Raw genomic sequence first — 15,381 nt, forward strand, 5'->3', positions numbered from 1 at the left:
CACCATTTTCATCTGGAAGTTTGTGTCAGTGTTATTTTTAAATCATAGTCTAAGACTAATGTCTCTGTATTGGTGTTCTTATGGATTTAAATGGTCTTAAATTTCCCCCTCAAAATCTTGATATAGACTGTATTGAAATGTTTCAGATTCTAATCAAATTCTCCTTGTTCATCTAATGTAATGTCAACTTCTTCAGTTCCAACACATACATTTTAGAGACAAATGCTCTCAAAAGCAGGCAGCGTGGGTAATGCAATGGCTAGTGCTGTTGTCTTACAGAACCCAAGTTCAAACCTTGGTTTTTACAAGTACAGTTGACATGTAAGAACATAAGAAAAGTTACAAACGAGTGGAGGCCATTTGACCCAACTAGCCCATTTGGTAGTTAGTGGTCAATTGATCTGAGAATCCTGTCCAGTCGTTTCTTGTAAGAATGCAGGGCATTGACGTCAACTTAATGGTTGGAGAGCTTGTTCCAGACTCACAACCACACCATGTCCTCTTGGTGTTTGCATGGGATTGCTCCAGGGACTCCATTTTCCACCCAAACACATGCTGCCCCCTATATACATGTGTGGGTGTGCATAATGATGGGCTGGCATCCTACTTTTGCCCTGTGCCAGCTGGGTTGGGCTCCAGAAAAAGGATGCTCTCAAAGCCAAATCAAGGTTTTTTTCTTGTATCTGTTTCAGAAAGTAGGCCCCTGCCTCTTTGTGTATTGTCTAGTATTTAAAGAACAGGACTTACCAAGTTCTTTACCAGAGAGTTACCAAGTTCAAGCCTGGCTCTGTCAATGGATGAGTGGGTGTCACCCTGAGTTACTAGACACCTTTGTGATTCCATTCTTTGGAATTATGTAATTCCAAATTATTACTGTTGTCAGTGATGGCAGCAGTAGCTTCTCAAGACGTAGATCACCCTCTGCTTTCTGTATGTCAGTTCATATATACTGTAGGAACTGGCTTAATGACCTAAATTTTATCATCTTTAAAGAACCAAAATACATATTTATGAAGTAATTCAAATGACTAAGTATTTTGTTGGCTTTTTTATTATTTTATAATTCAATATATCTTAATTTATGATACCTTTAATAACTTTTTGTGGTGGTGGCATACAGATAACACAGTGCTGATTAGCAAATAAGGAAATTAATAATAATAATAATAATAATAATAATAATTGGTTCCCTTTGCATAAATATGTCTGGTTATGTGTTTAAAAGCAGTAGCAAAGATTCTAGCTTCATTGCATTATTGCAGTGGTTTTTATTACTGAGAAGTAGTGAGAGCAACTCAAATTTGGAAGGTGATTTTGATTTGTTCTGTCACAATTGTGCTAATTATGTTAAATGTATACTACTGTTGTAAGATTTGTATCTTTTTCTTTTATAAGAGAAATTCAAAATCATGACTCATTTTTCCTAAATCAGCTGTTTTAAAGTTAATCTCCAGCTTTAATTGTTTTCCTTATTCAATCTCCTGAATGGAACTTGACAGTTAACCAGAGCTTGGTTTTTGGAGAATAAACCGAACTGTCTTCTGCGAGCTTCACCTGCGAAACACCATTTATTTGACTGGACTCACTGTCATAGATCCACACAGACCAGCTCACCTCTTTCCAAACACTATATCAACCAACAGAAACCACGCAAGTGTCACCTGTGGGTCAGAAGCCATTTATACCAGCTTGTCTATTCAGATACCCAATTCACAGCACAACCCACTCCTGGAGTGCTCGCCTGGCTCTGCTTGGCCATGCCCCCCGTGCCTTCAACAGAACAGAAATTGGATTCCCCTTTGGTTTATTTTATTTTAATGCCATACAGTAGTAACAGTAAAAAGAAAAAAGATTTTTAATTGCTGCTGGCATTAAAATAAAATGAACAAGTTTTAAAAACAGTTTAAAAATGAGAATCATTGGTTTGTTGTTTTACAGAAGCATAAAAGTCTCACTTTTTACATTGCAGTGGGAGGATTCATTTGGGCAAAGCAATATTGGATACAATTGGAATACAAGCCCATGTTCCCGGGCAGGATTGGCTTCACTTTGAATAACATGCTTAAAGCATTTCAGTGGTTCTTTCAAAGAAAGCGATGAGAGTAGAGACTTTTACACACTGGCTCACTGCCAGCCAAAGTCCTGTCCAGCCATTTGGTAAAATTTCAGGTTATGTGGATGATAAAAGTCCTTTAGTCTCTGGATTACTTTCGGGTCAATTTTTGGATGTGTCCTGCCTTTGGTTTTTCCAAGGCAATGGGGCTTGCTGCTCCCCTCTGGCTTCTTCAGGCAGGGAAAGCCCTTAGTCTTGTTGAAGTAAAAATGTTTGTCTGTGATGATCCTCTGGAGGCCCAGGAAGTCCTGAACTTTGCCCAGTTCCCCAGCTGGATCGCTGATCAGCCTCTCTCCGTGGACGAAATGAATCTGAGATGGGGGGAAGTAAGCCAGCCACTTCTCCAGGTGCTGAGCATACATCCCGATCCAAATCGGGCTCCACAGGGCATCAATCTGCCCCATAGTCCTGTTCTTGAAGGTCAGAGTCTCGAAGCTGGGGATGTCCGGAGTTTTGGATATGATCTGAGTATAATCTGAAATAGCCCTCGTAATGGGATCGCGGACCACCACAATCAGCTTGATCTCTTTGGACATGGCATAGATGCGAGCCGGAGTCTCAGCAGTGACAAAGTATCTGGGTGTCTTCTCCATCACAATCTGACCATCGAGAGCCTTAGGCATCATGCTCCTGTAAAGGGAAAAAAATGTACATATTTATTTTTGTGGAAATTTCCACATGCCTTCCAAAATAGAGAATATCAGGGGTGTATTAAGAGTACGATTCTGACACGTTTCTTAAAATTTCAAATGATGGACTAAACAACATACTGCCAGAGCTTTTTCCAGCAGGTAACAGGTATAAGACAGGGTACATCCTGGAGGGGACACTAGTCCATCACAGGGCACACACAGGCTTAAACACACACTCACTCCAGGGCCAATCTTCCTAGACACCAGTTAACCTACCAATATGTCTATGGACTGTGGTAGGAAACCACAGCACCGACTAGGTACTGTAGCTGTGTGAGACTGACTTATCATTGTTATCCCTCTCAAACGTCATTTGATAACTTACATTTATTGAGGTAATTTAAATATGATAGAGTACACAGTGAAGTTGTTGTATAACAACCTCATACCAAAGATTCTTAGACTTTAGACAGTTAAGTTATTAATGTACACGCTTTATTTTGAAGACCCGAACACTTTAACTTTAACAGGTCTTAGTACTTTTAAAGAAAAAACTAAATGGACAAGTTACAGTATCTCTATGCCATGTCACTGAGAAATACTGCATTGATCAAGAATGCATTGATCTGTGCCTCACTCAGAAACAATCATGTCCACCTGTTTCCAAGAAACGATCCGTTTATCTTGTGCAGAAGGCATCATGCTCTGCTTGGCTGTTCCTCCAGAGCTGCCACTGCAATGACTTGTATGTTGGAGTCACTGGGCAACAGAAAGAATGTGCTGGTATTTCCGAAGGATGTGGCACTAACTAAAGGCAGACTTTTCCTTGAAATTGATGGCTACTGTTCCAATATAATTACATTCTGACAGTTTTTTGGAGTTGCAAATGTCAGCTTGATTCATTATCGTTCCCTAAGGGTGGGGAAAGGTGTTGAGTGTGACTTATGCTTTATGATTTACTAACATAGCTGCCAAGGCTCCAGAATACATTAAGACTATTGATGTAACCTACCATGGTACTGTATGTGTTGGCATTGTGGATTCAGGGTGGTGTATAGTACATTCCAAAGGAATTAACCGAAAAGAATCCTTAGGAAATGTTGAATACGCAACCTAAAATGTGAATTTATACTGTATGTATGAACACAGCTCAAATTTTCAGCCTTTGTATGACCCAAGGTTACTGTATTGTATTTTTCTGAACTGGTCAGAGCACTGATGAAGCACTTGTAGTAAGTGCTTAGTGGCTGAAACAATGCAAATTTTTAAATTCTATTGTTTTCCTTGATGCACAAATTAGGATTTGACAGCCACTGAGAGAATACATACAGCTTTTTATTAATTAATGTATACAAAGAGCCATTGCAAAGCTGCCAAAGTAACAGGATTTTTGTTTCATAAAAAACAAGTATCACAAATGGGGTTTTCAGAAGGTACGCTGTATATGCTGTAGATAAAAGCTGTTGTGGAGGAAGACTGGGTTTAGCCTTCTCTTATGAAACCTTTTAAACTTCATTTTATTAAAAAAGCTGCTAATGCAGACAAAGCAGAGTACAACATCAGTACTCTCGCAGCAAAGACTTTTAGCTTCTCTTAATTTTATCCAGACACACAAACACTTGAAGTGGATAAATCAACACTAATTTGTTAGAGAAACATTGCAACACTGATAGAAAATGCTAGGTTTGTACTATCACTAACAATACTAACTAGATCACCAAGGACTACTTTTCTAACACAAGCACAAGCACAAGTCTTTTAAATAGAATGTAGTAGGTGTATCTTGGGCATTATGTCACTTTTTGGCAGCAAATTAGTAGCAAGTCTTCTAAGTGGTATTTTAAATGTGCATTGGTAATAAGGGCAGCCAGGCAGATGTGCAACCTGCATTAATCACTGCAGGTTACTGACATACAAGGAAAAACAAATGGACTGAGGGGTTACGCTGCTCACCTCCAGAACGGCAATGGGCAGCAGATGTGACTAATCTACATTCCGTGGCTTGTGCACAGATGAAGTCTGGTGAATTCTAATAAGCCCTGATGTACACCTGCTCTCCTCTATCTCAAGACTCCTGTAGTTCTCGCTGACCTCACTTAATTTGACTGTCATCCTGTAGATGGGCTTTCTGCAGCTGCTAGTCAAATGCCTTGTGAGCCTCATAATTGTTTGTCAGTGCTCGCCTTTTCCTCATCAGTGCAGTGGTGCTCCCGCTGCTGTGAGTGCTCTCTTACTTGGATCGCAGGAAAACTTACAGTTTCCTTATCACACAGACAGTAGCTGAGACAAGTGTCTTTGATTTCAAATAAATGATATTTACAACTAAAAATATCTTTAAATTTGATTTAATAGCAAAGATGATCTTTTTGGGAAACATTAATAAATTCAGTTGCATGACTGATCAGGAAGGACTCTGAAATGCTATTTCTGCCGTCAAAGTAGAAATGAGCTTTAGACTTCAAACAACACACAGAACCACATTTAAATATGCAATCTGCCTTTCAAAAAGGCGCATGCATTGTCAGATTCATGCTTTTTAATTATTAATTTATTCCTAAAAAATATTCTGACTTCATAATACAATTCTGTATCTATTTAAAACAGATAAAAACAGCTCAGCACTGGGAATTGTCTGTGGATATATTGTCTGTAAAAGGTCTTGATATAAATCCTTGATATGTTTATTTGATTCTTTTCGATTTCCCAGCTAAAATTAAAACCTCCAGTTTTCAGAATGTTGCTGGTATGATGATGTTTCAGTATTTTAGATAAATCTTAGGCAAGATTTTGACAATGTTAAGGGAAGGCATAAACTAGTTATGTGACACACTCAGACATAAATCTGTAGCCATGCTCAAAAACACATAACATTTATATTGCAGGTATGTGTTAGAAGACATTACTTGGGAACTGCAAACAAAAAATTTAACAACAGCAACACAGATCTTCCGGCATCTATATTGAGCTAAAATAACATCTTTAGATAAAACTTTCAACAATGTTGATTAAATTGATTTTAATCAATATTTTACCTCCTACTAACAGATGATAATTCAAACCTGACCTTAGTGACACAATTAAAGAAATATTAGCATTCAACGGCAAATAATTATAAAATAAGGTCGTTTTGCTGGCAGAATATAGCAGAGTGTAAGAACAGAAACCCAGAAAGCTCTCTTTTAAATCAAGAGTAGGCGATTTCAGAGGAAGGTAATTCAGAGGAACACTGGGAGGATGTGAATGTCTATAAACAGCTGTGTTTTACCACAGAGGTTAATCTGAGAATAACGCACAGAAATCCCAGATTTTACACAAAGCTGCTCTGATGAGGCTTGTTGAAATCCATTTAAAATGTAATCATGGGCTGGAAAAAAGAATGACTGCAAAAAAAAAGAAACATCTACATCAAACTCGACTGTCGTTTTGCAGAGGGGAACTGCAGACAACCACAAGGCAGGCAAACTTGAAAGATGGAGAGCTTAATGGGTTCAGTGTCCTGAGGCACAGTGGAGTCTCACCTTTCAGTTCAGCAAATGCTGTGCAACGTGACCTCATATCGATACTCCTAATCAAGATTAAGCCTTTTGGAACTTCAAGGAGGGGGGGTACAGCAAATCCCTGGCCATTATACATTATCAATTACTTCATCAGACTAAGCACTTATCCAAAAGACTTCCCTGTTTACCTATGCCCATTAGGAAGCCAAAGAGTCTATTAGAAAAGTCCATCAATAATTCACAGATTTCTATTTTGTTGACCAATTTATCCCTACAAGCAGCACTGTTCCTCTCGGCTGATCCCTGTGCGGTGAACTGATGCTGGAGTTTTTCCAGCTGGTATTACTGTTGTGATCAAGCACAGATACACGTGACACAAATGTCGGAAAGGAGCCGCACAGCAGCAGTTGAAAACAAGAAATAAAGGCAAAGGCCATTAGCAAGAACCGTCTCAATCTGGCCGCTGAGCTGTGAACATCGGCCTTGGAGACAAATTCAGTCATCACAGAATATCATGCTTTTCTCTTGCAACAGGGCACTAGAAACAACATCAGCTTGTGTTCCATTTGCACTCAATTCTGTCCCTCACAGCAGTTATCTATGCATCAGCTCAGAGAAAGCCACACCAGCCGGAATAATGACAAAAAAGCATAACAAAAAGCTCCAGGGTTTGCAGTTATACAATCTTGTGTGTTTCAGGTGGGTTTTATTGAGCTAGGACAACATAAAGAAAGTGCAGTACATTTCACAATGTTCAGCCAATAAAATGCAAGAACTTGTGAGATTGAATATATGGTTGGAAGATTGAATTAAAAGTCATTTCAAAGCTCAACCATACACCTATTGAAAAGTGTATTACTTCATTACTTCATGAATAAAGTAACAAAAAGCCCTCGGTAACATTCTATGTCAGTCTTGAATGGGTTGTATCTCCAGCAAGAATGATTGGTCCCTGACATCAGCCTTTGCTTTGCTCATTCAATCATTGCTGTTGCAAACCCTAAGTGAGAATGCCCTGCTATTGACCCCTCTGTTGACAGTCTGCAGGTTAAAAAGAATACTGTTTGTGAATATGGCTTTAATTGGATGCCAATTGCCTTGTTTTAGAAATCTGTTTGAAAAGGCTACCAATGGAAACAGATAACCTTCCTATATGGGAAGAGCAAACAAAGAAAGTAGCCACTTCTTACCAAAAGCAATGTGACCTCATCTAAGGCATTCTGGACTGTGCATCATTATACACCAGAAAACCACGTCCTTCTTGTCTATTAAAACTGAATCGCTGGTAAAATTCTTATTCCATATTTAAAAACAATTCCAAGTTACATTACAAAAGAGAGGCAAAGTAAGAAGAGGCTCGTGGTGTCAAATCTAAATGTATCGCTTCAAATCTGCTTTCAGACAAGATGGTAGGAAAACACCCACAGTAAACCTTCTCTTTACAAAAACTGCAAATATGATTGCTTTAATTAATGGTACAATGGAAGTTTTAGAAGTGAAAATGCAATGTAATGTGTCAAGAGTATATTTACGTGATGAAGGAGCACTTTGTTTAGAAAACAGAATTCGCTTCTCCCTCCACCCCTTGCTGTTCCAATGGCTGCCACTCGGAGACAGTAGACAACTTGCATTAATTGAGCCAGGCTGGTCACTGCCGCTCTGTTTTCTCTGAGGTATAGTGAGTGAGCTAAGTGGTCCTCTCGCTCTGCTCTGTGTATTGATCCTGATGGCGGAATGATAATGCAGGGCTCAGCTGGCTAACAGGAGGCAGGTGGACTCTGCGCACAGTGTGGAGTCCCATCAGCAGCTTGCTGTGCAGAGGCAGATGTGGGGCAATTACTTCATCTTCCACGTGAGACAGTAGCAAGAGCAGAGGGACTGAGTTTGCCCCTCTCTCTCACACACACACATACAGTACTAGGAGAGCATCAGAGGCTGCTCTGAATGGGGCAAGAATGATGCACAATTCAAAATAATCCACTTTTTGCAGAGCAAGGCATTCGTTTGCCTTCTGTACCATTTCTACAATGCAAGCCCTGCAGCTGTTTTAAAAAAATGCATAATATTTTTTTCATTTTTTTGTCAATTCAGCCTTTTACATTTTCATCTGGCCCGTTCATCTCAAATTCCTAATCAGTCCATCTTTTATTTTTTGTGCATCCCCAAAAATCAAGGGGAATACACAATGCTGTAAAAAAAACACAATATAATAGCAAAGAGGAGACAAATGTGACTTTATTCACAAGTCTATGCTCATTTAAAATGTTCATTTGCAGCATGGGATCTCACACTCCTTAATGAGTCCCTTTTGTCCAAGAAAGCATATAAAAGCAGGCCCTAAAAAGGCACACGACTGTTTTATCATAACTGTTTAAGTGCTTCCAGTTTATAGCTGTGTATTGATTTTAACCAGCTTGATCCAATGTTAGATTAAGCAGTAAAAGTAATGTTATACAATTATACAAAGGAGACGAAGTGTGCCTGTGTACGGGAGGGGGTTACACCCTGCCTTCCATTTGGTTGCACAATGGCCATTAAAAAGCCAGTCAGTTGTAACCATGCCCTGTCCACTTCCAGTACCCATCCATCACTGGGATCCCCTATGATGGTGCTGCTCCTAATTCCCGGTGGTATGTTAATGAGGATTGAATTAAAATCAGGCTGTCTGGACCTTATGGTGATTTTTATACAGTACAGGATAGCATGGGCAATGAGATGCACCTGGCCCCAGTTTACAGAAACCCTGTTTTGACTTCATACAGTAAATCTTTTCTAATCAGCGAAGTCCATTTTGCCTGCGCGTCCCCAGTGATCGACCGAACGGAAACATATGTACATTCTTAAACAAGCCACTCGCTCACACCTGCCTTATCTCGCGGTTTCATGGTTCCTGTTTACACAGTACACTGCTGGGTACTGCAGCTGACAGAGAGAAGTAATCTAAATCACATATTCGTGAAGCTTACTAACAAAGTAATCTGCTCTTATTTGCTTTAAATTCAGCACATACTACATTTGCCCAGAAATGCAACACACTACTCATGCCCGTTCAAGTTAAAAAAATAAAACTTAAATATTCTAGACATCTCTATATAATCTTAAAATAAGTAGGGTTTTTATTTTCTTAGTACAGACCGAATTGTTGCATTTGTCACCTCATACAAAGTGTTTCACTTTTGTTTTCCTTCAGAATTAAAGGAAATTAAAATTCTATTTAAAAAACAACATAAGCTAACCAAAGACAGGCCATTTCCGCAGGAATTATTTGGTTTTCAGAGTGTGTGCTAACCCTTCATGCCTTTGTTCAAGTGTTAAAAAGTAAGAAATGCTCATAAATTATAGGAAGGCCTGCTTTAATAGAAAAACAAGTCAAACAAGTTTTTGATTTTTGTACAACAATATCTACAGGCAAAGTTACCTGATAGATATACATAAAATATCTGTTTCATATATTTATAATTATATGGTGAGTAAGATGCATTAATAGAATAATGATTCAGCTACAGCCCAGCAATAAAGAGTTAAATAATTTGAGGAAAGTGAAAAAATATATATATTTTTTTATTTGCACAGAAGACTTTCTACAGAGTGTGGACCTGGAATTTGTCCAAAGCTCAACTTTTTTAGTGGCACAGAATGCACATATGGCTGTTTGGGAGATGAACTCTGTCCAGTATCCACCTTGACTCTGCAGTCTAAGGTCACTGTTCATTGAAAATCTTCCCTTCCACTTCTATGAAGCCTAGATTCAGATTTCACAGACATCTTCTACTGATGGAACATTCACATCCCAACAGGATCAGGAAGGGTAAATTCAAAACATGTTTTTCTATACAAGTATGTTATGTTTGTATATTTTAATATATAAATGAATGTTAAAATATGGATGTTGTAGTTTTTAAATTCCAACTAAAATAGAAAGGATAGCCACCTAAGCCCATTTTAAGACCGATATGACTTATTTAAGTCTTAATTCCGTCAAAGAAACCATTGATTGACATTTGCAAAATGATGAACTATGACCACAAAAATGTCAGTAGCAAAGAATTAATTCAATTTGGTCATTGTCCTTTATTCATGATGTACTTCAGTTAATTACCCATGCATTTGTACATGTCACCATTGGAGTTGAGCAGAACTCAGGGTCAGGCTTGCTCTCGCCTATCAATACAACACCAATCGCATCTCTGAAAGTGAAGTTCCTCTCCAATGTACATTCTGATAGCATCACATCAGAAGGCTCCAGCATTCTCCACACATTCCGGGAACTAATCGAAGGAGGTACAGTATGACAAACATTGCAGGTAACCAAAGCTGCCTTCAACAGTAACATGATATTTTTTAAATAAAAGCTAAGCCACCGACGCCCACAAAGAGCATGCTGCAGTTGCCTCTCTGACCTCTTTCATCTTTTCACATGTTCAGCTGACCACACAGCTTATAGTAGCATTTTTTTAACCCATAAAGAAAAAAAAATGTAGACATGTATACTGTATAGATATGCATATATTTAATTGATCCCATTCATGAAACCGGCAATACTTAAAAGTGAAACATGATCCCTCTATCGGTGTGCAAGTATTATGGCTTTGCAGGATAGGGCCCCTTGCTAATTGTAACTGAATCTGTACTGACCAAACCTAACTGCCTTAGTGCTCATATCAACTGAAGGTCAAACTAGGGGGCAATCGATTGAAGACACACTATAAGCACAATACTTGATTCCATCTATTCTCCCCAGCTTGTCAAAGATCTTATCTGAGGTCTGCAATTTACCAGGTCACTGTTTTTAGAGGAAGTCAGATCAAAATGACTTATCCCTTTGATTTATCTTCTGCCTGCGCACTACACTTTTCAGAACACCATTTCTAATTTTAGCTTTCACAATACAGTAATCTTACAGGCCTGGGTTGACGGATCAACTAGCTACTAGCTACTGTGGCCAATCACTTTCCTGAAGGTGCAGAGCTCATCAACTAGTCACAGGACATCATTATCTCCTATAGAGCAAGTGACCCCAGGTTAAAGGTCAACTGGTAGGACCCATAATAATGTCAAGTTGTATGCTGTCTTGTGCAGTCCATCTGGCTCTGTGGCTGTGACAGTGTACAGCCTTTATCTCAGTACACAGTGTGAGGTGAAACACATTTTAGCCAGCAAAAGGGACGTCATCCTGCATATAAAGGACCTGCTATTCTGGTAATTATGGTACACTTGACATTATTGATTAGTCAGCCCAATGATTTATGATGCCAGCTTACAAACACATGCATTCTTAGCTTAGCCATATGAAGAAATCCTAGAAATTTATGTTCAAAATCATCAGAAATTCATTACCCCTGTCCAAATAGCAAATCATTCAGCCTCTCCCTGCTCATCTCTGAGGTCAAACTAAGCTAGCGATGTGTGAAACAATAACCAAAACCAATCGAAGGAGCAAACATCTTTGTTCTATTGAGGAAAACATGTTTTTCAGCATCAAATTATTAAAAAGCCCAGGAAAAATGTATCAATGTTTAAACATAGAGCTCTACCTAGTTTCTGTTCCTATTTGAAAGTAGAGGTGCTAAATGAGGCAAAAACCACACGATGGCTGTTTTTGTGCAGCTGTGGAAACTAGGGGTGGTCATGTCATTTATCAGTGTTTTATAGAGTATTCAGGAGGTGCGCTGACAGAGCATTAAGTGGCATTTAAATGAACATTATGCAAACACAAAGAAAGGACGATAAACTCCACTAAAACTCTCCATGTTAAAAAAAAAAACTTTTTCATGGCATATTTTCACTAGTGAAACCAGGCAATACAAATAGAAACTATGTAAAAGTGCATTTAAAATGAGGCGCATTGTTATGCTAAAGGTTTGTAGGAGTAAGGAACAAGCTGCCCAGCCATGCTGTTTAAGTCCATACTCTGTCATGTATAAGGAAACATCTTTTCTTTATGAAATAAGATCCTCATATCAGTTATCTAACAAAAATCAAATGGCCTCCTCTTGTTTTCAAACTTAATAATACTGTTCACAATAATGTTTAAAACCCTTTAACCAGTAATAATCAATAAATTATCATTACATTAAAATCTATAAAGTACATGTGAAAAGAAGTTTCTTCTTCCCTGTTGGATCAAAGAGAGAAGAAAGCCTGGAAGTGCTGTTGTAGCTGCATACTAGGATGTGTGGCTTCAGTCGTAAGACAAAAATCATGTTCTTGTCTATCGAGACCTCTTAGAAACAGCAGAGCAGAACAAAAACTTGCTTTGCAGCTGAAGGTTTAAACATTAAAACTGTCATGATGAAAGCAGACACACTGTATCTTGATCCTCAAAGTGATTGTTTTGGAAAAATGGTTTGGTTCAAATGGTTACTTTTGTTATTATTATTGTTCTTATTATAAACAGAAAGATTTGTTAGTATTGTTCTGTCCATCCTCAGAAATATCCACAGATTAAAAATAGAAAGATTCCCAGGAATTGGCAAATTTTCTGGATTTTTCCTCAAGTCGCCTTTTCTATACTGTAGCTCTCTTGCAATCCCAAGACCAGCTGTGGTACTGTAAACACTGGAGGCCTTCTGGTGTATCATATTGTCTTAACAAGAGCTGCTTACAGAGAGACCTACAGTACAAATATGAAATCCCAGTCTCTTGAATATTTTAACACTACTTGGACAAGTAACTTGACCACATTAGATTAACCTACATACAACCTACACTGCTTAGACGATCACTGATGTACTGTATAGGAGAGGCTTCATGGTAAGATACAGGTTGAAAAGAAAAAACTCATTCCTTTGATTTTCCACAACCTGGTAAATGTTGCTTACATGCTGTTTAATTGTAGATTTTAAAATATCAAAAATGTTAAGAGACGTCTTGGAGTAGTTTGTTGATTGTTAATTGTGTATCATTCATGGTTGAAATGGTAATCTGAAAAATTAATTTAACAATGTTTGTTGCTCGTGATCTTTTTTCGAACTATTATTTTCTTTAGTTTGAGGATAGGACTGTCAAGTAAAATATGACAGCAGACACATAGGTGTTATTTTCGTGTCAAAGCAACAGCTGAGAATTTAATTAAATCTTTCTGTAAACACTGTACAATGGAGATCTACACCGCTGCAGTGTAGGCGTGCAGGCACTTCACTGGCAACTGTATCATCAGACAGAACTTCGCCGCTAATTAAACAAGAACTCCTACTACCGGAGCAGCTATTGACAGGCTGAGGACTGCGTTGTAATGGAGTACTTGCACAACTTTGTTTTTACTAAATAACACAATTTGCGAATCATCATCACAAATAATAACATTAATGTACTCATGCTTCAAAACTAGAACACGTTCTCAAATAATCCACAACGCGGCGCATGTAATACGTTATATCCCAATTCCGTTTAATTTTCAATTATTTTGTGGTAGACCCTCAACGATTTTTTTTACTTACTGAACATAAAATCATTTTATATCAGCCCATTCATGAGCTAGTACAAATTCTCTATATATTGTATATCTATAGATTATTTGCTATATATTATATATGGCAATAAAATGATCAAATCAAATAAGACATTAATAATATGTTTGCGACAGCGCTTTAACCATTTGTGTACATACCATCAGTGCCTTTACTGTGATTGTGGTAGGCGTAATACAAGTGCAGAAAACATATGGCTGAACATATGGTTAAAAGCTAAGTAGTTTCCACAAGCAGTCAAGATTTAACAATCTATATTCACTTAATTATAAATGCAGTGCTGGTTAGTTCCATCGCTAACTTTTTTTTTAACCGATTAACAAGAAAGAAGGGACGCCGTCACATGAGATGGAGCATTGCGATAAATAGACGCATAAACTTGGTTTACCTGTACCAGTTCAGACCCCGTGCGTAGTGCCTGTCGAAGAAGTGCGGTTCCGATCCCAGCGCCCTAATGTCGGGGTGAAGTCTCAGGAACTCCAGGAGCGCCCGGGTTCCACCTTTCTTCACACCTATGATAAGAGCCTGAGGTAGCCTCCGTGCCGCAGCCCAGTCCTTTCCTGGGCTGCTTGTCTCTAGACTTCTCGCACTTGTACCTACAGCATCCGGCGACCCCGTGGCCAAGCTGGGAGCGTTTATGAAGTTACTATCATATGATACGTTCTTTTCGTGGTATCGCCCTGTGAAGAACAGCTGAGTTGATTGCCCCAAGCCCGTGTTTTCAACAATATCAGTCTCGCAACAGCCGCCCAGAAAGTAAAAAAGTGAAGCGCATATAGTGCAAAGCGACAGCATGACCAGCAGTTTGTGCAGAAGTCTCCGGGTTTCCAGGTAAGGGTGATAAAATATCGCCATCCCTCTAGGAAAAGACAGAAGGCAGCCATTCTATAACTAACGCAATTCTGTGAACTTTAAAAGACGCAAGCATTTTCGGCTAAGGCATTAGCGAGAGATGAGAATGCAGACATGCTGCTAAAACGGTGTCTGTAAATTCCAAAGTCTCAGAAAGTGCACAACGCTCCTACTGCAGATTCACAGCGAAGCGCTAAGAACCCTCCATCTCACTGTGTTCATTTCTTCCCTCGGTTGCGGTGCTTCGCCAGCCCACGCAGAAAGCAGGACAGAAGATGCTGCATTTAATTTTCGAGCGCTGGTTATCTTTCTAAGACTGCCACTTGCCTCTTTATAGGTCTCCAGAGTATTGCTCTCCGGGACTGCTCTCATTCATTCATGAAAATACGCCCATCAGCCAATGTTGCTCACGATACACTTTCATTGGGGGAACCAAAACAGAGGCGGGTTTATTTGACATAAAAAGTATGGGGTCTACCCTACGTACGCGTCGTTTTTAGATAGCCAAGTGTTAATATAATAATATTACGTTAGTGTTATGAAAGTATTGTTTGTGTTACTGGTCAAAAAGAAATATAGTTTTGATGGAATTTTAATTATGTTAGTAATGTTAATGCATTTGTCTTAAGCATGGACTTAAGAAACGTGTTTCATCATTGCAAACATACTGAATGGACCTAATTCACTAAAGGTTCTTATGTAAAAAGTTGCACCTTATCCAATGATAGTCTTATTCACACTGTTGGTGCAGCCTGACACTTAAGGAGTTTTGTTAAATCGTCTCAATATTCAAAAGTTCTGCAAAGGGCATGCAATCA

General features: G+C 38.7%; 1 protein-coding gene across 1 annotated transcript; it reads right to left on the reverse strand.

Annotated features, from left to right (window-relative positions):
* Nucleotides 1-1,028: 1,028 nt before the first annotated feature.
* hs3st3l (heparan sulfate (glucosamine) 3-O-sulfotransferase 3-like) lies at nt 1,029-14,916 on the reverse strand. The gene is made up of 2 exons (XM_006635312.3): nt 14,100-14,916; nt 1,029-2,743 (listed from the first exon to the last, which is right to left on the reverse strand). The coding sequence occupies exons 1-2, from the start codon at nt 14,564-14,566 to the stop codon at nt 2,125-2,127; spliced, it is 1,086 nt and encodes a 361-aa protein (XP_006635375.1). The 5' UTR covers nt 14,567-14,916; the 3' UTR covers nt 1,029-2,124.
* Between the last annotated feature and the right edge of the window lie 465 nt (nt 14,917-15,381).

Source organism: Lepisosteus oculatus, chromosome 9 (genome assembly GCF_040954835.1).
Source record: "Lepisosteus oculatus isolate fLepOcu1 chromosome 9, fLepOcu1.hap2, whole genome shotgun sequence".
Taxonomy (NCBI): Eukaryota; Metazoa; Chordata; class Actinopteri; order Semionotiformes; family Lepisosteidae; genus Lepisosteus; species Lepisosteus oculatus.

What these genes read in the sequence shown, in the direction of transcription:
- hs3st3l (XM_006635312.3), bottom strand. Translation starts at nt 14,566, where the DNA reads ATGGCGATATTTTATCACCCTTACCTGGAAACCCGGAGACTTCTGCAC. An exon ending in CGGGGTCTGAACTGGTACAG is followed by an intron (nt 2,744 to 14,099) that starts GTAAACCAAGTT and finishes TTCCCTTTACAG; the next exon opens with GAGCATGATGCCTAAGGCTC.